At 37.7% G+C, this 22,954-nt stretch overlaps 5 protein-coding genes across 6 annotated transcripts in view; 2 read left to right on the forward strand and 3 right to left on the reverse strand.

Moving 5' to 3' along the window:
- LOC134826439 (14-3-3 protein epsilon-like) overlaps positions 1-5,582 on the reverse strand; it is a 62,092-nt gene extending 56,510 nt beyond the window's left edge. Inside the window, exon 1 of one of the 2 annotated variants that reach the window (XM_063838817.1) lies at positions 5,572-5,582. The gene's annotated coding sequence lies outside the window, so the exon portion shown is untranslated. The remainder of the gene's footprint in view (positions 1-5,571) is intronic. The other variant, XM_063838825.1, reaches the window with a different exon arrangement.
- Positions 1-22,954, reverse strand: part of LOC134826398 (serine/threonine-protein kinase Nek10-like) — an 89,396-nt gene that overhangs the window by 29,490 nt on the left and 36,952 nt on the right. Inside the window, exons 2-13 of the mRNA XM_063838755.1 lie at positions 12,509-12,558; positions 12,150-12,297; positions 11,882-12,007; positions 11,586-11,627; positions 9,886-9,964; positions 9,520-9,667; positions 9,298-9,387; positions 8,686-8,775; positions 8,434-8,473; positions 8,110-8,201; positions 6,277-6,413; positions 2,404-2,620 (exon numbers count right to left, since the gene is read on the reverse strand). Of these exons, the coding sequence (XP_063694825.1) occupies positions 2,404-2,620; positions 6,277-6,413; positions 8,110-8,201; positions 8,434-8,473; positions 8,686-8,775; positions 9,298-9,387; positions 9,520-9,667; positions 9,886-9,964; positions 11,586-11,627; positions 11,882-12,007; positions 12,150-12,297; positions 12,509-12,555 (1,256 nt within the window). The 5' untranslated portion in view covers positions 12,556-12,558. The remainder of the gene's footprint in view (positions 1-2,403; positions 2,621-6,276; positions 6,414-8,109; positions 8,202-8,433; positions 8,474-8,685; positions 8,776-9,297; positions 9,388-9,519; positions 9,668-9,885; positions 9,965-11,585; positions 11,628-11,881; positions 12,008-12,149; positions 12,298-12,508; positions 12,559-22,954) is intronic.
- On the forward strand, positions 6,907-7,950 carry LOC134822907 (uncharacterized). The gene has a single exon (XM_063834188.1). The coding sequence runs from the start codon at positions 6,907-6,909 to the stop codon at positions 7,948-7,950; it is 1,044 nt and encodes a 347-aa protein (XP_063690258.1).
- On the reverse strand, positions 12,710-14,371 carry LOC134816119 (tubulin epsilon chain-like). Its single transcript, XM_063824877.1, has one exon. The coding sequence runs from the start codon at positions 14,355-14,357 to the stop codon at positions 12,987-12,989; it is 1,371 nt and encodes a 456-aa protein (XP_063680947.1). The 5' UTR covers positions 14,358-14,371; the 3' UTR covers positions 12,710-12,986.
- Positions 19,204-22,643, forward strand: LOC134821620 (uncharacterized). Its single transcript, XM_063832324.1, has 4 exons — positions 19,204-20,040; positions 20,199-21,410; positions 21,555-21,820; positions 21,990-22,643. Exons 1-4 carry the CDS (start codon positions 19,774-19,776, stop codon positions 22,519-22,521), a joined length of 2,277 nt encoding a protein of 758 aa, XP_063688394.1. The 5' UTR covers positions 19,204-19,773; the 3' UTR covers positions 22,522-22,643.

Genomic DNA, 22,954 nt, shown 5'->3' on the forward strand with positions numbered 1-22,954 from the left:
AGACTCAGAGCTAAATTTAAAATGTCTGGTTCTATTTCTGATGAGTTAAAGTTTGTTACTAGCCGTAAAGATTTTAAGAGGCTCTCATCAGCCAAAATAAGAGATAATCTTTTTAATAGTGATGATCCAGCGCTTATAACTAAGAAGTTTTGGTCACATGTTAAGTATAAATCTAACTCCTGCCGTATTCCTAATTGTGTTAGTTATTCTGGACAGCTTCGGTTCAATCCCAAAGATCAAGCTGAACTTTTCAATTCTTTCTTTTATAACCAGTTTTCGGATCCTTCACTTTATGACACTGACATCTCCTATGTCAATGATGTTGATTTTGATATTGACTTCGATCATCGGGATGTTCGTAAGCTTCTTTCAAATATTAATTCAAATAAAGCCCAGGGACCAGATGGCATACACGGTAAAATTCTAAAAAATTGTTCCGTAGGTTTAGCTTACCCTCTAACATGCATTTTTCGTGGATCCTACAACAGCGGCTACATTCCACAAGAATGGAAACTTGCAAATGTTGTCCCAATATTTAAGAAAGGTAAGAAAAGTGAGGTTGAAAACTATAGACCAATATCCCTTACTTGTTTAGTCATGAAAGTTTTTGAGCGCATTGTTAAACGTAAACTGCTTTCTTTGACAAGTACCCTTCTTGATCCCAGGCAGCATGGTTTTCTAGAGCACAAGTCATGCACAACCAATATGGTTGATTTTTGTGATAGCCTGGCATTGTCTCTTAACGAAAACATTATCAATCATGTTGTGTATTTTGATTTTGCTAAGGCATTTGATTCTGTAAATCATGATATCCTTCTTCATAAGCTAAAGACCTTATATAACATTGATGGTACACTTCTCAAATTTCTTACCAATTACCTTCAAGGCCGTTACCAAAGAGTGGTTATTGGTAATGAGATGTCATCTACCCTCTCAGTTAATTCTGGTGTCCCCCAGGGCTCTATCCTTGGTCCCTTACTTTTTGTATTGTTTATCAATGATATTCCTCTTGGCCTTTCGGATAATACTGATATTGTTTTGTATGCCGATGATACAAAAATCTGGCGTAAAATACATTCATCTTCTGATAATACCAATTTACAAATGGATATAGACTATCTCTCTGACTGGGCACTTAGAAACAAAATGCGATTCCATCCAGCAAAATGTAAAGTGCTTATTGTTTCAGGAAAACCATCTTTATCTCCTCCATTCGCATATAATCTTGATGGCTCTCCTCTTGTGTATGTAGAGTTAGAAAAAGATCTTGGAGTCGATGTTACTCCTAAGCTCAGTTGGAATAGTCAGTGCGACAGAATTTATACTAAGGCCTGCCAACAACTTGGTATGGTCAGAAGAGATGGCCATATTGTCATTGATCAGAAACGTCGCCGGGCGCTTTACCTCTCCCTGGTTCGTAGCCAATTCGAAAATTGTTCCATAATCTGGCGCCCTTGTAATAAATCACTTAGTGATAAATTAGAAAGTCTCCAAAAGAGAGCTATTAAATGGATTCTGTCTGAAGAGGGCCGCAGTTATCCACCTGAGCAATATGTCAAAAAGTGCAAGCTTGTCGACATTCTCCCTTTGTCTCAAAAGTTTGACTTGAATGATCTTATTTTTTTCCACAAAGTTCTTAACAATTTAATTCCTGTATCGCTACCTCACTATCTCTCTTTATATCAGGGCACTTCTCGACTAAGACGTTGCCACCTCGACAGTCTGTCTATTGTGTCATCAATTTTACCTAAGTTAAGTCAGAATTCACACACCACATTTACCTCAAATAGCCCACTGGCAAAATCATTTTTCTACAGAACCCATATACTGTGGAATGGACTCCCTTTACAGGTAAGACAGATTGTGTCTACTAGTCTTTTCAAAGCTGAGGTCACTAAGCATCTATGGAAATGTTTATTGGATAGTGAAACAACAGTCTAGCCTAGTCTCTTTGCTCCCCATATTATTATTATTTTTGTTTTATTAATTTTTTTATCTACCTTCCTATACTTTCAACATCATATCACACTTCGCCCGCACACCTCACACATTAATGACCATATCAGACCTGTATCTAATGTATCTGGAATTTGACGTATTGAAATACCAATTTTGACTATATATCCACAGTTATTCACCATGGATTTGTTTGTTATTAAATAGTTTTTCATAAATTTTTGGATTTAGATTAATTCGATGTAATGGGTCCAAGTTACTGCGGACATAGTTCACTATGTGTTTACCGTGTTTGGGTGCCCATCATATTTTACAGATGGGGGCGATATTTTGAACGATTCTATTTTATATTCATCTATTGCTGTACTCTGTAAAATTTGAAAAGTATTTAATAAAAAAAATCTCTAAATCTACACATAAACAAAAATAATTTCTCCTTTATCTAACCTCTTGAATAGCTGCCTGTTCCTCTCCATGGAGAAGAGGAACCTAAGTGCTCTAAGTGCACTCTTCTGCAACATTTCCAACAACAAACTCTCCTCCAACTCGTCAGTATCCACATTTGGGAGAATCAATTTACCAAGTATGTAGACTCCGTTAGCGTGCACGATGTTCTGCGCGTTCGTGTCGTTTAGAGATAGCTGGGTCAGAGCCGCGCAGCATGCTGAAAATGAGGAAACGTTTGTTGGAAATAAAGGTTAACGATAAAATTACTAATCCTTCGCGACTTAAACTGATATATTTTGAAAGAATTTCGTTGAAAGATTGAAAGAATAAAGCCGAAGAGTTGAAAGATCTTGTGATTCGTAATTTTGTATTAAGGGGTCGTTCACATATTACGTAATCAGCCGAAGGGGGGAGGGGGTTCCCAAATGATTACAGTTGATTACGGTGGGGGGATTTTACCCTCCTGAATAATAACAATTTGACAATATTTTAATTCAAATTCCACTCAATTTCACTCTGATAGGGATAAAATTTAGGCATGGAACGTAGAGAAAAGTGTTCTCCAGGGAAACAAAGTCGAAAGGGGGGGGGGGGGGGGTCAGGCCATGATTACGTAATTTTGCTGTCAGTAGGGGGGGGGGGGTTGATTACGCAGGGGGAGGGGGTAAAAATTGCTAAAATATTGATTACATAATATGTGAACGACCCCTTATGACGTCACATGATGTGATGACGTCACGTGATGTTATGAAGTCGCGTGATGTTATGAAGTCGCGTGATGTTATGACGTCACGTGATGTTATGTATGGACTGCCGTATATACTTGGGGACTATGAAGCATGATAACATTTGGTATTACACGCAATTGTCTTAAAATACCTTGTTGGTGGATTGAACATTTCATTTTCCTATAATTAGTGATTTGTCAGATGAATTTGCTTTAGTTTTTAAGTTTTCTGACAACTTGAAAGCTTAAAAATATATCATGCCTCACACAAACCGTTTTTAACGTCCTACGTACACTAAAAACCCGGTTCACCGTACAGTTTGCGGGAAGACAAAATAGTAAATTGGGGTTTTACTGTACGTGGTTTCAAGAAAAACGAAATCGTCAGGAACCTGTTCAGAGCGTGACGTCATGGTCGATATTGCCAAATCCTTATTAGAGGCCATTCTATTTCTACTGCGTGGGGTTGACTATTAAGTTTCAATAAAGGAGGTGGTTGGCAGAACCTCCTGTATTTAATTGTTATTGTTAGAATAGTATTCTACCTAATTCACAAACTTTATTATGTCATTTTATTTAAATATCACTATGATTTTAGCTAATGATAATCTACAAGCACTTACCTGAGGACCCCAGGCTATAATGTTCATACACATATAATAAAGATTCCGCCGAATAAAGAATGATGAATGAATGAGTGCGACCCAGTAAAAAAGCACCTGCTCAAATTGCCTTTTAAATTCGATCATTAAATCGATTCAATGATTTCTCTCCTAACAGCAGAATAGGCATTAGTGCCATAATATATTTGATTTTGTTGCCATCACAAATATACATATACTAATTATACAGTAACAAGTACCTTACTCGGGATTATTATGACCGGGATAAAGTGGTGGGTTTAGGGTAATTTCGCCATATTTTTCCCGAACCACATTTTCACCGGTCGTTAATAAACCCGCCTACTCAGCTTTTAGGGTTCCCAAGGGGTATGGGTGCTCATATTTTAATCGTTGTCTTATATTCACTAAAGAAGACTATTGGGACACTTGTTGTTGTAGGTTTTTCGACTTCATTTGGCTAAAATTGCAAAAAATTCACCTTTTTGCCCAATTCTTGTCATATCTCTCGTACCGAAGATCTTTACGGTAACCTTAACGAGCAGGATTTGAACTTGATTAGACTTTCATGCTCAACCATCAGAGAAATGTACAGTCTGAACCTCAAGCACAAAGACAGCCTTCGTGATGAAGATGGAAAGTAGTCCTTCAGCCAGCTCTCTTCTGCTTTTCTCGTTCTTTCTTTCCTTCTCCTTCTGCTTTGGATCTGTGACGGATGCTATGAGCGACTCTTGGGACTTTCCGTCCCTACATGGGCTTCCGGCCGTGCGTCCATGTAGGAACTGTGGGGCCTACATTTTGAGAATCATTTAATTTTCGATTGGAACTTAACCGAATTAAGACCTAGTGTGTGTGTTTGAGCGATTTGTACAACATTTCTGTAATGTTTCAAATTATATTCAAATGTTCTAAAAAAATGTTCTATATCCTTATTGTTAAATTTGATTTAAATAGGCAAATTTTTAATTTCTTAGGTATTGACTATCTCTACATAATGAAATAGGACTCAAAGTAAAAGTAACAGTTAAATTAAAACTTGAATTAATTAAAACTGATGAAAGAGATGATCCATATCAAGATAACGAAGATGATTACAACTTATTGGAAGAATAAACAGCTCTCCCTTTATCTTAACTAGCAGGAACCCGTATAACCCTAAAATGGTGTCAAGACTCAAGAGACTAAAATAATTATTACCTATTTAATTCGCGTTTTTGACACCACTTGGGGGTCCAAATTTTGGGCTCTAAAACTCTTATTCCTTGGCCAATTTTTTATTTTTTCATGCTGATTTGAAAAGCATAAAAGCATTTGACCCAGTCAAAAAAGTTTCAGTTGTATATCTTTTACGGTTTTTGCGGAAAGTCGCGTTAAAGTTGATGCCGTGGTGTCAGTAAAATGGCACAGATATATATATATATATCGTCTCGCTTTATATATAGTAAGATATCGATCTGGTCGTTACGCTTCAAATGTTAAAAATTATTTTCCATCTAGTTTGATTAACCACGAGTCATTATTTCTGTCTACTTTCAACAATTATTGATAATTCTACTTGTTTCACAAGTTTTAGCAATGCGAAAATTTCTAAACTTGCTTATCTCTAATAAGGAAATTTACATCTGAGACAAAATTTTTGAATCTAAAATTGAAAGGTTGGACACCGGTAAAATGGCGACCGGGAAAATGTGGTGGGTTTTGAGCAATTTCGCCATATTTTTCCCGAACCATATTTTAACCGGTCGTTAATAAACCCGTCGTAATAATCCCGAGTAAGGTAGTATATTTCGTGAACTCTCGCTCAATTAAAGGTCTATGTAGCAAATTATTTGCAGCTGACAAACCTGGTAATGAACACACCTGGCTCAGATTTGTAATCTTTGACAATAAAAAGCGCGAGTGTAATTTTTCTTTGCCAATTATACATAGTGTACATGACTACATGTGGTAAGCCAGTTTCTGTGCAATTCGAAATTGCATCGATTAATATTTTATTTTTGTTATTTTTTATTTAGGGGTCGTTCACATATTACGTAATCAGCGGAGGGGGAGGGGGTTTAGTTCCCAAGTTTAGTTCCCAAATGATTACGGTGGGGGGAGGGGGGATTTGGTTGTTGGTTACGTAATCAACATTTTATTTTTACCCTCTAGAATAATAACAATTTGACAATATTTTAATTCAAATTCCACTCAATTTCACTCTGATAGTGATAAAATTTAGGAATGGATCGGGTATCCGGCTGCTAAAGTAAGTAGTTGGGAAGGTGCTTGGCCGGGTATCAAAACAATGATTACGGCTCATGATGATCAGGGTAGCATGGAACGTGAGAAAAGTGTTTTCCAGGGAAAAAAGTCAAAGGGGGGGGGGGGGGGGGGGGGGGGGGGTGGTCAGGCCATGATTACGTAATTTTGCTGTCAGGAGGGGGGTGGGTCTTGATTACGGTTGATTACGGAGGGGGGAGGGGGTAGAAATTGCTAAAATATTGATTACGTAATATGTGAACGACTCCTAACAATAAAACTTACCAGTTTGTAATTTGATGGACTCGTATCTGCTGACAGTGTTTTTAGAGACAGGAGATATGGTGCCATTCTCCTCGATGTTATCCGTGCTGTATGTACCGTTACTTCTCGCACTTCCTCGCTTTCTGCTGTGCTGGTCTCTGCATCAATGTTGGCATTGTTATAAAATATGTGAGTTTAGCGACAAGACCATGTCACAATTAAGGTGCTGTACCTTAACCCAATTAAGTGTATCCTTAGTCCATGTGATTGTGATTCACTGACAGACACGAGTAATTACTAATTGGTTAATGGTTAGTCCATCTTCAATTAAAAATGCCGACACTATTAACAGACTGCTTGCCCAATTAATGTAGCAATACTACAGATACAACAGGCAACAGTAATCGGATCTTGTCACAACTGCTCCTGTTCACGTTCGATTTCCCAAGATCCTAATCACATGATCCAATCACGTGACTGAGTGACCTGATCACGTGACTGACCTGTAGCCTGATCACGTGGGGCGATTCTCACAGTTAACAGGCCATCAGACCCCTCACCTCCTCATCATATAAATACCCTGATGACTTCGTCACCATATCGTCACTTACTTCGTCACAATCTGATTACAACAACAACTCTAACAACACAATGTCTCACGGATTACTCATCACAGCTGCTCAGGAAGCTGATGTTCCAACCAGTCCTTATCTCACTACACCAGATAGCCCTGGTCAAAGTAGCAAGTTCGACTGCGTCTTCTCTCAAGACGGTCTCCTGACCTCCACTCCTCCTGCTACTTGGAGCAAGGTCCTCTCTCCTGTAAACTACTCTTCTGATGACAGCGCTTACTTTGGGTCTCCTCCCCCTACCCCCGGAGACAATAACACTTTCACTGACGTCCCTTCAATTAATCTCGCTTACCATCCTACTGCTCAGTTTAAACCAGATGATTTACCTAACACCACTTACCAACCTTCATATCCTAACTCAGCAAATCCAACAACTTTCCCGATCCTACCAAATGACCTGATGGATTTCTACCCTGCTAACTACCAAGTGGACCCCAAGTACCCGCTGAACCAGCCATATACTCATCAGTCCGAAACTCCTTACACCCACCCTGCTTATCTGGAGAATCTACAGAACAAGATCATGAGGAGGAAAGGCTCAGCTCGCTGTGACAAGGAGAAGTCCACTCTGAACTACCTGAAGACACTGGCTAGAGAGGAGCAATACGAGGAGATGTTCGTTATTATCTCCAACTTCCAATTCTCTGAGAGAAATCACTCCTGGTTACAGACCCTGTGGTTGAGAGGTCACTACGCTAGAGAAACTCAGAGACTTGGTCGACCACTGAACCCAGCCGACAGGCTCAGACTCCGCAGACTCCAACCCTTCCCCCAAACCATTTCTCAACCTGACGATTACGAAAGTCAGAAGTTTGCTAAAGACTTCCTCAAAGTGTTCTACGGTATCAACGAGTATCCTTCTCCCGGCCAGAAGATGATGTTGTCCACACGGTGCCGGATGACCTATCACCAGGTTAACAGCTGGTTCAAGAACAGGAGAGCTAGAGACAGGGAGGCACCCGAACTGGTCAAGGTGTCCCCTCAGCAGTTAGATGAGACGCTGGATATTCTCATGGACATAATCAAGTCCGATGAAGAAGTGATAGAAGTGATAGAAGTTTGAGGACGGTATAAGGGATTGTTTTCTGAATTGTCTCAATTTTATGAGACTTTGGTATATTAAGAAATATAATTGTTTAATATTTCTATTTGATGATTATTTTGATTTACCAAAATACCAGCCTTTACTTTCTTTATGAAATACAACAATATTGGAACTAACTGTATAAGAGTAATAAGGAGAGGAATGCCGCCCAACTCTCGAATGTCGTTGCTACTATCGTTATCACAACTCAACCTCTCCACTATAGACACCTGATAACGAAATAAACGTTTTATCGAAGGCAACTTCCTAGATTTTCCGACATCAAATTTGGCTATTTCTGTAACTTGTAGTAGTGCCATTACATAGGTAAAAGGAAATTGCCAAGACTCCTTAAAAACGTTAGAAGAGGCATATCTGTGAATTATCAAGCTGTTCTGTCAGACTATTTAATAACTACTCTCTGTTCTAAAACTTCACTAAGATATGTGACATATTACTCACAATGTTGAACTGCAAAACCAGATCGTCCTCGTGCAAAACGCTGAAAATACATGTTAGGTAGATCTTATGTCTGATACATGACTTTCCTTCTCGGTATACCGATGACGGAAATCGGTCAGGATTTTACACTTTCAGAAGATTGTCAGAACAAATCACCAGAAGTCTTTACCAGTTTAAGGTGAATTTCTTAGCGATAACTTCCCCGACTGTCACAAATAAACTTATTTATTTGCTTAGCATTGATCATCTTACCTTAGGCAAAGAGGAATCCCGTCAAAAACCTTCACGTGTTCCTTCACATGATCTAGAGAACACAGCTGTCTCAACAGTTCTGAAGATAGCCTGCGGATTTAAAGTGTCAGATTGAAGTTATACATCCTTTGGTGGTGCCGACCCCAATTGAAATTCGATCCAGTTTAATTGGCGCACGCTGTGGCTGTCATGTCACGTCTAGAAATACATGCATGCTTCTTTCTCTATCTCGCGTGGGATGAGCACTAGATTCGCGCGTTGTGCTAGTTCGTGTGCGCAACAAATCAATTACTGATATTAAGGCGCGTTCCGTATTTCTAGCAAAACTTGCGCCACTTGTCCCGTAGTTGACAGTCTCTTGGTGGCCGAGGTGTATTATCTGATCAATCAATATTGAAATATAAGGCAGCTCAACAGTGTTTGAAGCTGGTGCCTAATTTGCAAATTTGAAATTGCACTCGAACTTTCGAAGAATAGATTGCACATTTAGGCAAAAATGTACACTACAGCCAATCACAGAAGGTGCGATGTAATCAAACCACTGTAAACTTTATATTACCGTCAATGAGACAGAATGTTCAAACGTACTCTTGCCGTGTACATTACACTTACTGTTTAGTAGTAGGATTAGAATAATCCTGTACGATATGAAGCAGTGTCTCTACACAGTTAAGTTCACCTATCACAACTCTTGCTTGTTCGCTGAAGAAGCAATGGAATTAATAGAAATACCACTTCAAAATGAGATGACATTGAAGAGAATTCCTGTTAAAAACAGTAACAACATCTCTCTCTAACAAGCAGCTGCCTAACAATATGTGAACATGCCCGAACCTGCGAGCGAGGTCAATGAGAGCGTACAGAGCACAGTTCAGGACTGAGAGATCTCGAGCACAGAGCAGGAGTACGAGACTGCGGGGAACATCACACGCTGTCAGCCACAGTCTCTGACTTGGTTCTACTGACAACTTCTGGAATATGTCTGAAAATTATCTGTTTTAGGGTTCTGATATTTTAAAAAAATTAAAGTTAAAAGTTTTGGAACGTTCGCGAAAAGTCTAGAATCTCTTGTGATCTGCCAAAATGTGTCTTCGGTAAATACCGTTGAATTCAAATTGGCACGAACACAGTTAAATAGACAGTAATCTAGTAATTTAATGAATATAAAGAACAGCTCTATAATCCTAGAATTTGTCTCACTTGTCATGACTTTAAGGACTTCAATACCCATTACTTTGTCCTCAAAGTTAAGGTAATCTCGTGTCACGGTTTGCAGGATCTGTAAATAAAGTACTTTGTAAGTAACTTGTAAAAATATATTAATAAAGAAGCCAGGAGGACTGAGTTACCTGAATCATCGAGACAAAAGATAGCACAGTTCGTAGGACACGCTGTTTAGTTGTAGAACGTTTTTTAGGACACGCCCTAAATATAAAACGGTATTTCTGGATCACCACAACGTAATAACCTCTCTGAAACTCATCACCAGAAGGAACAGTATTTAAACACTATGACGCCACATGTACATAATGTCGTCACGATCGCCCCCTCACAAACATTACATCACATCTCAATATCACGTGACACACCACCTCTCTAACTCTCCATTACTTATTTGATACATTGTGTAATGGGTCACGTGTCCCGTGTAGAGATTGCGCTGATGATAGTGTAGATTCGCAAGCAGCTCTACAACACACTGATTACATGTTACTGGCACCGTGTGATTTGTAACGTGTGCACTGTGGCCCCACTGTGGGTGGTGATCTGCCTCACAAGCAGGCATATTATTAATTATTACACTTTTAAAGCAGTTCACGGGCTGAATTTTTAACTTATTTTTCATTTTGTCTGCCAATCAGAGTTATAATAATAGCGCCGCGTACGTGAATCACACTTGCAGTTAAGTCAGTGCATGTAGAAATGTTAGTTATTGTTGGTTGGTGGAGACTCAACAAGGCACGCTAGTGTCGGGATTGGATGCTTGATCACTTGATGTTAGACAAAATAAGATAATAAGATTACAGCTCAACATTTACATGAACATTTCATATTGTACATTCTTAATGATAACCACCATGAGAAAAATCTTAACCGGGGAAAATAAGTTTTGTTAAAATACATTTCAGGTATTATTGCTATAAAATACAAAAGTCAGGTGACAAATCGGTGCTATTGTGTAGCATTAATCGCACTGTAAATTTCATTTAAAGGATACAGATTATGGAACATTATACGTAGAAAAGAACAAGTGGTCAGGTAGCTAACTGCTAAATAACTTAATGTAACTTGTAATTGTGCCCGAATTTTAACTGTTAACCAGAGAAACCCCAGCAATTTTAGAAATAATTAAAGAGAGCGTCATAATTATCGGGAACTTAACTGTCGCAAATTTCAAGATCAAACCCGAACAAAGTTCACAACCTACGCGTGAGTCCCCAACCCCCGAAAGATTGACACAAAAACCTGATAATTTCGGGACTTCAATCTTGCTAAGATGCGTTACTAATGTAGATGATTTAATGTAATGTAATTTAGATAATTCTTTAGACATTTTGGGACATTTTAGGCTCTATTAATGTAATTACTGTAAGAATGTAATATAGAACTGTCCTCATTACAGTAGCTATAAACTACACCTGGGACAACAGGAGAAGGCAAAGAAAATGAGATTATGTATCAACAAATATGCTTCGAATCGAAATTACGGAAATCAGAAAAATCAGTGCTCGATGGAATTTGGATTAACGAATAAATTAATAAATTTCTTCGAGTATGAAAGAAGATAGGTATATTATTATAACCATGATACCAAAAATCGACCAATCCTTTTAATCTAATCAATGAGGACACGAAATAAAAATTAAAATACACATTATCCCATTTTCGGTCATTCTTACCTTAGAAAGAATCTTCACTCCTCCAAGATGGAACAGTTCTCGCTGAAAGATACAATGATCAATGATGACTGTAATATTTCAAAAGAGGTATTCCGATATTCTGTTCTCGGGATTGCAATAATTAATACTTTAAAAGAGGGATTGTGATATTAATACTGAGAATTATATTATGGTCAACCCAGGTTGAACACTGCAATATATTATGTGCATTATTGTGTGCATTATTATGTGCATTATTGTGTGCATTATGCAACTCAAAAAGATATATTACTTTGAAATACTCGCTCTTTAAAAACCTGATATGTAGCATCCCTGATGAATATTTTTATCCATATCAGAATTCTGAGGAAGTACTGGGACTGATAGTACTCTGAATTTGTTCCAGTTATTTCTAGCCTATGCTTTACCAATCCTTCAAACACCTGTATTGTTTTGCGTCAGTATTTTGTTGGTTAAGAAGAAAAAACCTTCAAATGTTACAAATTATGACACAGCCATTTACAAATATGGTCAATTTTCAAAGTATTCTTTCTAAAAGTTGGTATACAAGTTATCGTTTTTTACCTCAGCCAAGTCTTCATAAAGTACATGGGTGGATAGGTTTCTTTCATTAACACACTTTCTAGAGAGATTCTCAAGTAGCAGAGATTCAGGGGAATTTAAAGACCACTTCACTTCCTTTAGTACACTCCCAAGTTGCCTGAGCTCTTCCCTGAAGAGTGAAGTTGAGTGTCATGATTTCCATGGGGTTTGTTGTTATTTTACAATTCATTTACAATTTACAACTATTACGAAAGCTTCAATTAAAATATACCTTAGCATAATACACTTCTGATAAAAATTTTATGCTTTAATGATTTTTACTTATGCACAAGTAAAAATCATAATAAGTAAATCCTTATGGTTGATAAATACTACGGTACCTTTCAAGTGGTTGATCATCGACCTCCCCATTCTGACCAGCCAACATGAACTAAAATACAGAATTAAAAGCATTAAATTACTTTGTAATCATGCCAGAAGAAGAAGAGTGAGCATTACTAATTTAAGAAGTATTAAATTGTACCTATAACTATGAGCACACTCATGAGGTCAAACAGCAAAAATACCATAACTTTCGAATTTTGAATATTAGAATTATACTGTTAAATAAAAAACATGCATCATCATGTTATTGGATCTGTGGCTTAACTCATTGGAAACTATATATATACATTATACAGTATACATACTATGGTTAATGGTTATATACTATAAGGTGGGCCGTTAATAAATATAATAAAAACTAAGTCATATCGTCTGATATTTCTGAAAACAATTGTCGTATAAAATGCATTGATATGGATAATAATAAATAACGACTTCAATTTGAATAAAAACGTCTGGAAAATAAATTAATAACTAAATTATTTTAGGTCTAGCAACATGAAGCGGCTGAGCGCTCTCCATCTCACTGTAAAAAGCAATCTGATCATTGAGACTTTCATGGGCACATTTAACTTGATCAATGTCCATGCCATCAACATTAAGATAGTGGTGTAAATGAGCTTTTCGTGAGAACAGTTTGTAGAATCTACTTCTCAGGTCCTCAAATGTGTACTTTATAGACGTGTTGTTTGCCAGAGAAAGAATGGAATACATTTGTTTGATTGGTGGCACAGAACATAGCCCAGTCTTCCAACCATCTTTGTTCCAGTAGATAAACTTGGTGCAATCAGATAACCTGTCAACATTTCTCCTGACATCTGAGACTTGCAAATTTCCTCTAACAAGAAGAGCACAAGACAGAAAAGTTCCTTTTCGAAGATCAACACGGCAGAGCTGATTATGGTTGGAAAAAACATCAGTGAACATAGCATCAAGATGTCTTGGTTGTGAAATTTTTGGGGAATACAGGGGAGCAATTGCAGGAACCAAATAGTTTGCTTTTGGAAAAGGAACAAGGTTCATACATATCTCATTGATGTCAACATTCATGCTACCATCAAATCTAGCAGATGCTGTGATATCAAGTATCACTTTAGCAACAAATGAATTCATTCTATTAAAAGCCTTTTCTTTAGTCTCTGTAACGGTATGTTTGATGTTATCTACTTTGGCTGAACCTAACTGCTGACATATTGCAGAAAGGGATTGGTTTTCCACGGGCATAACACAATTCCCGTGTTCAGATATCTGTTTCATTGCAAGAGTAGTGTTGTATGGAGAGGTGATGACATCATCATCAGCTGACGGATACACTGGTATCACAAATCTAAACACGTCAGGGAAGTTTTCTGCGATTAGTGAAAGAGTTCTTGTACCAAGACCTGAACCAGTACCTCCACCCATACTGTGCAATATGAAAATAGATTGTAAACAGTCGCATAATTCACACTCTTTTCTTATCGCATCTACTATCTGCTCCTGATAATGGCTGCCATAAAAGTGGAATCCTGTTGCCCAATTATTACCTGCACCACTGACGTCTTTTATCAATTCAGTTGAGTTAAAAAGTTCCCCTACATCTGATTGAATAAGCCTATTAAGAACTCCTTCTTCCATATCAATTAAAACAGCTCGAGCTTTCAAGCTTTGAATCTGGGTTGGTGGGTTACTTACTGCCAAGTTTCGTCTGGATTTCGAGTCTACATTCCGAAAGAAGCTGGCAACAGATTCAGAAAAGTAGCCTGAATCGTCATGAAAAGCATGTTCTTTTAAAGCAGAAGACCAAAACTGAGATCCTATCTGATTACCACACTGACCAACTTGTACTATGATTGACTGAGTCATCGGTGCACCTAAATGTGTTTTATGAATTATTTCTATAATCACTACTGGCAACTGAAACAAAGATGCCTGTTAAGGATGAAGTGATCAAATCATTGTATGTTGTTTATAGAGTGTATGGCCTGGCCGAATATTGTCCATATGTTAACCCTCCAGTGGCCGTATATATATTCATTACATTGGCCATATGATGGTCGTATATTGACCATATGATGGCCATTGTACCCTGATTTAATAGTAGGGAGAAATGTAAATAGTAAAATAAATCGATTAAAGCATGATTACTAATTTTAATTTATTTAACTACTCAATAGTGCCAAGTCGCCGATCAAGTACATTCCTGAATAATGGAATAATTTTAATGTCCTGTAAAATTGTTGCTAAAATTTTGGCTATATTAGAGGGCCTTACGGGTATTTTCTGCTCAATACCCTAGGGATTGCTCTAACCAGAGCCCTCTCGCTTGCAGACATATGGTTAGGTGAACCCTAGGGACCTCAGCTCAGATAGCCTTCGCTAGACGTATTTGTGACCGTGTACTGTAATTGATTAAAGATTAAAAGCGGTTATTAGACTGATTTTTTTATGTAAATAGTATTCGAATTATATGCATAAAAATTTTAAACTAATTACAACAGTGCTACAAATCTATTACATTTATTGAAAATTATGTAGTGTAATTTAAAAATTATATTTTAAGCGGGAATATCCTGTCCAAACCCAGGATGCACGGCATAAAGAATTTGTTTTAATTTTAATGAACCAAGAAATTTGTTCAACGAAGCAAGAAATTCAATTTTAGCACATTTTTACAGATAAAAGAAAATTATTATTCAAGCAATATACACATAATATAACAATTACCCTATATAAAAATTCAATATAAATTCAATAGAAAACTAAATAAAATTTATAAACACCCTTTAAGTAGTATAAGTAAGCCAGTTTAAAGAACTGGCTCCAAATTTATATCTAATTCTGCTATTTTTACTGCACTACTACTTTTCAACCCTCTCTCTCCTCTAAGAGCTATGACTGTTGTTCTCAATAGGTCAAATCTTACTCTCTTCCTAATAAATGTCATTGCCTCACTATATCGTTGGCCTGATTTCCTAGATAGTTTATCCGCTAATTTCTTGAAGAACTGATTAGCTTCCCTTCCCATACCCCCAGTGGTTGATAGGACTATCGGTGTAAACGTCCCATGTTCCACTTCTACAATCCTTTTATTGTATAAATTCTTTTTCTGTCTCTCGTGGCTATTGTACATAGTGGTTGGAGATCCAAGAGCCTTATTGGAAGGAGCTTGAGCATGAAATACTCTTACATCTAAAAATGCCCTTTCCAATGGGTTCCATACACTTTTAGCACTAACATCTAATCTAGCTCCATCTGCTTTGTTGGCCCCTGCAGGAAGTTCTCTCCCGTTGACAGGAATGAGGAGAGGATCAGTGGTAACATCTTTACAGCCAGCAGTTTCTAATAGCTCTGCTAACACATCCCTCAATGAGTTGTGGCGAAGAGATACATATCCACCCCTTTTGCATACTAATGAGTGGTTTATTGAGTTGTCACTTCCACATACACATTTTCTTGCAGCATCTTTTATCCCAAAGTTGTACCTTAGGGCTAGGGCATCATTGAATTCTTGCTTGTTGAGACAGAATCCGAATGATTTGAGCGGGAGTGACGAAAGCCAGGAACTTGCCCCTTTCTCTGATGTAAGATCTAATTGCAATTTTTGGGTTTCATTCAGGTCCTTTGTAACCTCTTCTTTTCTCTCCTTGAAAAACTCTACCCTTGATTTTCAGATTTCAGTCTTGATCTCTACTAGTTTTTCCTGATCATCAAAAAAATCTTGGTGCTGGTTGTATATTGCTTCTGTAAGATCTAATGTTACTTTGCAGGAGTACTCGTACTCTAGGTCAGACATCAAACTCAGATCGTATATACCAAGACCCCCTTCTTTGACTGGTAATGCAAAGAGTTTTCTACTGGTTTGGTCGGTTCCAAACGACCTGTCCAATATTGCTGGTATAAAGGATTCTTGAATTTTGTATTCTAGTCTCCTGAGGTGTTGACTGATACCAGGTGTTGTTCGACATACATAATTCCATCTTTTAGATAACCCAGGCCATAGTTGAACTCAGAATAAGCTGCCTGAGGTTCCCTCTTAGCAATATCTGCCAGATCTTCGATATCATTAATCCATTCATCAACAGATAATTTTACAGATAAAAGATGTAAAACAATTCATAAAATATAATGCCCATTTGGTGTATGACTTTTTGTCCTTGACTGCTAGTTTGTAGTTTGGTTTTGGAAGGACAGACTGGGCAAGGAATGGGCGTGCCTGGAAGCTTTTGCACACACCGAAACGCTAGTTCAGTTAAGTTGTTTGTATGAAAAGCATCAATAACAATAACCCTCGTCAACTCAGCAGCAGTTTTCGTCCGTGTGATGTGTTGTCCTTCTCTTTTCTGTGTCCCCAATCGTTTTGTTTTGTAAATATTAAAAAACAACATATAGTAGTGTTTTAAGCAAATATTTCAATCATCAAACGTAACTTAATAGTTAATAATAACAATTAACATAACACAAATACTAAACATTCAACTTTTAAACGTGTATTATATTATATATTATGTATTATGTATTAAAACTTTTGCATCCTAATATGCAATTTATTCAATAATATGATGCAAAAATCTTTAAACAATTTATATGTTTGTGCTTGCAGCTGATATAAAGCTTGGGGTGGTGCTTTAAAAACGGTATTTCGGGTACTAGTAAAGCTTTTACAGGCAACTGGTTCCTTTTGCCAGCCGTTTTTAGTCCAGTACTGTTTTATTTCTGGTCTCAGAACATGCGCAACAAAAATGTTGTTATGCCAATATAACGTGGAATTATTTGTATCACGTCGTAACCCTCTGTCATTGCACAAAGTGGTTTTGTGGTGATATCAAGGCCACGAATGACGAAGCCGTGCACTCGTGCGCGGCAGGTCTACAACTTGAAACAACACATTTTGGACAATCGATTTATGAAATTTAAACAAAATTTAGAAAACAAGTCAGTTGATGTTTAAGTTGAGGAAATATTTTTTGAATAACGTTCACTTCTGCTTTAGAATTTTTACTTAAATTTTGAATTGCGCTGATAAAAATTTATGATTGAGACGAATTTTCGAGTAGTTCACTAGTATATACTATATAATACAGTGAAAAGCGTATTTTACATTTCATTAGCATCTTGTCACATTTCACGTCGACGGGATTAAACGCGCGCGCGCGTAACGTCTTATCTTATTGATAAATATCTCAGCGAATAAACACACATCGACTTTGACAATTGACAGACAATTAAACGATCGTGAGTTATGACGGACTTAACTGTATGGGTCAACTACTGAAACTGTATTGTTGTGTATACTATCTTAATCATTATTGATTATACTGGACATGAAATGACGAAGTATCTTAAAGGGGCATACCCCAAATCTGTCCAGACCTAATGACTTTATTTGGCTTTGCAGATAAAAAATCACATTTTCTCCCATAACTTCAAAGGGAAGCATTTTAGGGTGTTTTGTTGTTCATAACTCATATATAAATGTGCTAGTTGCGGTTATTTTGCACCCTTCAAAAAGTCACTAGCACATTCCTATCAAAATTTTACAAAAATCAGTAAATATTAAAACCGAAAAATGTGCCTAAATTTGTTGTTTGGCTTTGAGGTCCAATAGATCAGAAGGTGAATGAGTAAAAACATTTTTGAGGGCATCAAAAACTGCGCCAGAATTCAGAAAACAATTTGATGTCAAGCATCAAATAATCCGATCTTCCCGGACTGACTTTTTGTTAAAATAAGCCTGAAAAGGAGAATTTTAGCTTTTTGACTTTAAAAATTCATAACACACCAGCCTTTTTAGATACGATATCAAGATTTTACACACACCTTGACATAGATGTGAATAAACGGCGAGCAAAATTTCAACCCGATACCGCAGGAAATAATTAACTTATAGCGTGTCAACCACAAAATAATTTTTTCCGAAAATTGCACTCTTAACCAGGAAATGCTCGATTACAAAAATTGGAATCCTCAAAATAATTTTTTTGGTGTGGAAACGGTGCGCTAGAAGGTCACTGAACTACCTATGAGGTCATTTGGTCTGGACGGCACAAACCACTGTTTTGGGGTATGCCCCCTTAAGCAGCACTTTATACCTCCACTTAGAACTTGATTAGTCACGAACAATAGAATCATTATAAATCAATACAATAAAACATCTTGATCAATAAATGCTTAGCAGCACCAGACAGCGGCCGTGTACCTTTTTCGACTCCACGGAGTCCCTGATGGGCTTTTGTTTACTTTTGTTAATAATTTGACCAACCTTTCTTTCTCGAAACACATATCCTATTGTACTTCATTTTAGTATTAAGATAATTTAAAGCAAATGTGAATATATTTACTACGAAATAGAATTATATCAAATTGTCCATGACATTGACTAACCGTATTGATGGTTTTGGATTTTGTATGTTGTATTTTAATATGAAGCGTTACTCTTCCCCCTCGGCAAGACAGTTTAGTTTGTATCACATGGTGACCCCCACTGTCGCTTAGGTTGGTTCAAAAAAACTAAAATGTCTCAAATTTTGCTGAGTATAAGCTCAAACTTTGATCCCATGGCTAAAACACCCCCAAAAAAATTTTTTTGGTCCAACTCGTCTGGGATGGGGCTGCACATGCCACGCCCTTATTTTGTGAGGTGCTTATACAGGTAAAATGTTTAAAATCGCCGTTTTTAACCTTTAAACATTGAGATAGGTTCCCGAAAGTGAGGAAGTCGTATATAAACGTGCTAAAAAGGATAACTTTAGTCAAGGTCTCATGTCTCCACAACCTTGTCTTCAGCATGTCTCTGCGCCTCGGAGGCAAAGGCGCGGTCGCGTCTCAACCAATCATCGTAGAGACTCAAGTGGACTTTCAAATTGGGGTAACAAGTGCGCATTAGTGGGGGTAGAGACACTCACTTTTGCTCTAAGAGCTCTGTTTCAGTTGCTTTCAGGCACAGTAAAATTCACAGTATTGGATACAATCATACATTTTAGCAATAAACATTTCAATCAATCTTATCCTCAAATATTAGTATAGTTAGCTAATTGAGTAGTAGTGTGAGAATCAGGTCGTTAATTGGTGGCAGTAAAGAATGCATAAATTTTTATTCTTAACGAGCCTCAATTATAATTAATGAGCCTCAATTTTTCTTCTTAACGAGCCTCAATTATAATTAATGAGCCTCAATTTTTCTGGGATTTTTCTTCTTAACGAGGAATCAATAGGTTAGTATAAATAACCTCAAGATGCACTTGGAATCATCTATTGTTGTTTATTGTTATCGAATACAACTATGTCAACCTCAAATTCAAAGAGAAAGCTTGGTAGACGTGAGGTACCGTTCCTTGGATCTCTTCTCGAAAAGTTACCCTACACTCGACTTCCTACGAAGCGTACTGTTATGAGGAGGCTCATGTTCATAACCGAGACAGACTCTGCATCTCTATTATCTATTAATGATGCTATTACCATGGTAAGAGGGGAAATCAAGGATGTTTGGAGCTATGCTGGCTATGAGGATATTCTTAAAGATGACAGCAATATTAACAAGAGTATCAAGGTAAGAGCTTCTTTAATCTTATAGATATGATTCTGGTTGTTTTTGTTTCTGTGCAGTGTGCACCCTATCGTGTTTTAAGGAAGTCTAGTACTACATTCTCTTCTGCGGTTAACACTTATAACTCATTGATAATTTCTTTAAAACATCGTCTCTTTCAGCAAGTTCGCAAAGAATACCAAGATGTTAACAAAATCCCGACAGATAGAAGAACAACTGAAGCGTATACGAGGAAGGCGACAACTCTTGTTACTAGTTTGAATCAGCTCCTCGACATTTCTAAGAAATCTCTTCAACAATCTAACCTAATAACTGCAGAGGACAGAGACTTCCTTGTCAATCACTGGGATAAAACTATCAGCACTGTTAAGGATGTGGGTACCTCTCGAATGATACAAAAGAAACTTGATGTAGCAGAAAGGGCTACGGTTAGAGCAGAAAAGTTCCAAGTGTATGCAGAAAAACAGAGACCCTTGCAGAATACTTCTGGAGCATTGGACCTTTCCATAGATCTTTCGTCACAAGATGAAGCAAACTCATCCCTTGAATACACCCCATCTCGGCCGAAGAAGAAGAAGACAGGCACATCTCTTTACTTGGACGTGGACATTCTCAGCAAGATAGGACCAGCAGCTGATAGGCTAAATTTGACGTCCAACCAAGTTATTGGGATAACGGCAGCCCTAGTTAACAACTCTGGTGGGGATGTTGATGATATAACGCTATCCAAGTCCTCTGCTATAAGGAGACGAGAAGCAGCTAGAGAAAAGGCGAGCAAAGTTATCAAAGAAAACTTCTCCTGCAACAATGGTTGTCAAATCAATTTTGATGGAAAGCTGCTGAAAGATTTACCAGGACATCTTATTGGTAAAGTAAATCGTCTGGCAGTGACTCTATTTCAGGAATCTGGTACCGACCTTCTGAGTATCGCCAAGACGGAGGATTCCACTGGAGAGGGAGAAGCACGAGCTATCCACGAAATCTTGGAGCAGTGGGAAGTAACGGATAACGTCATTGCAATGGGATTCGACACGACCAGCGCTAACACAGGAATAAACAAAGGAGCGTGTAAAATCCTCCAGGAAACGCTTAAAAGACAGCTCATATGGATGGCGTGCCGTCACCATGTTCTGGAGCTGGTTATAGGAGCTGCATTTAAGGAACTGTTTGGGGCTACATCTGGACCAGAAGTTCCTCTATTTAAGAAGTTCCAGGAAATATGGCCGACTCTAGATCTCTCCAATCTCATCCTACCAGACATCCCCAGTTACCTTGAATCGAGGAAAGAAAATCTCATTACCTTTATAAATCAGAGACTAGAGGGGGAGAAGCTTCCTCGGAGTGACTACAAGGAGCTACTGGAACTTTCCAAGGTAATGTACAAACTACCTAACAATTTTGATCGCAATTTTGGGTTCATTGTGCACGTTTTAGTATGTACTTCTGTTTTATTTTATACAGTATACACAACTATAAATCTATTGTAATTTTTAACTCAAAAACCTTTATTCCTGCAGATATTCCTTGGCGAATCTGTTAGTAGAAAAAAAGGGTACGAATATAAGATCCAGACTCCTGGTGCCTTCCATCACGCAAGATGGATGTCCAAAGCTATCTATGTCCTAAAAATGTGCTTGTTGCAGAACCAGCTAACCAACATTCACCACACTAAACGGAAGAAGCTAACGAAATTGGGGATATTCATTGTTTTCGTGTACGTTAAACCTTGGTTTAGAGCTCACTCCGTTACCTCTGCTGCTTCAAATGATCTTGAACTGTTCAGGTTTGTTACTGTAATAGAATTTCTTAAGATAAATAGTTCGTTTCAAACTACTGAATTATAGCAGCTAAGATTTTAACAGATGAAGATTGTTACTTTAATTTTCAATCTTCATAGTTCATAGTTAAACAGAATATCTTGAATTTTTGATAATAATTGATGAAATTACCAGGAATCTGACCATCTACAAGAAGATTGACAAGAAGGTAGCAGATAGCTGCAACAAAGTATTTCAGAGACACACCTGGTATTTAACCGAAGAGAACATCTCCTTCTCCCTCTTTAATGAGAATCTGCCTATCTCAGTACGAGAGAAGCTGGCTGCAGCGATAGTGAAGACGACAAAAAAAGAAGGAAGACTTGAAGTGAGGAAACCAGAGCTGCCTGAAGTAAAAGATTCCTCGACTCTAGCTGACTTCGCTGGACCTCGTTCTAGATTGCTTTTTGACCTTGTAGGAGTCAGCACACAGTTTCTAGAGAAAGACGATTGGCACCTGACATCGGAGTACAAGCAACTGAAGTCCTCTCTAAGAAACCTCGCAGCTACTAATGACTCGGCAGAGAGGGCTATATCTTTAATGACTACCTATAATACAAGAATCGCTAGAAAAGAAAGCTGTTTCCAAGATCTTCTACAGGTGGTTCGGTGGCATCAAAAGCAATTTTCATTCCAGTCAAAGGAAAAATTAAGGGATTTTAAATAATTTAGTTTGTTAACAATCGAATTTGAATGTAGCTTTAGTATTTAATATGATTTTGATTCTATAAATCTATGATATCCTCGATTTTTTGCTTCAAACTCTGTTATTTTACTGTGCCTGAAAGCAACTGAAACAGAGCTCTTAGAGCAAAAGTAAGTGTCTCTACCCCCACTAATGCGCACTTGTTACCCCAATTTGAAAGTCCACTTGAGTCTCTACGATAATTGGTTGAGACGCGACCGCGCCTTTGCCTCCGAGGCGCAGAGACATGCTGAAGACAAGGTTGTGGAGACATGAGACCTTGACTAAAGTTATCCTTTTTAGCACGTTTATATACGACTTCCTCACTTTCGGGAACCTATCTCAATGTTTAAAGGTTAAAAACGGCGATTTTAAACATTTTACCTGTATAAGCACCTCACAAAATAAGGGCGTG

Source organism: Bolinopsis microptera, chromosome 1 (assembly GCF_026151205.1).
Source record: "Bolinopsis microptera isolate Bmic1 chromosome 1, MBARI_Bmic_1.0, whole genome shotgun sequence".
In the NCBI taxonomy this organism is placed as follows: domain Eukaryota; kingdom Metazoa; phylum Ctenophora; class Tentaculata; order Lobata; family Bolinopsidae; genus Bolinopsis; species Bolinopsis microptera.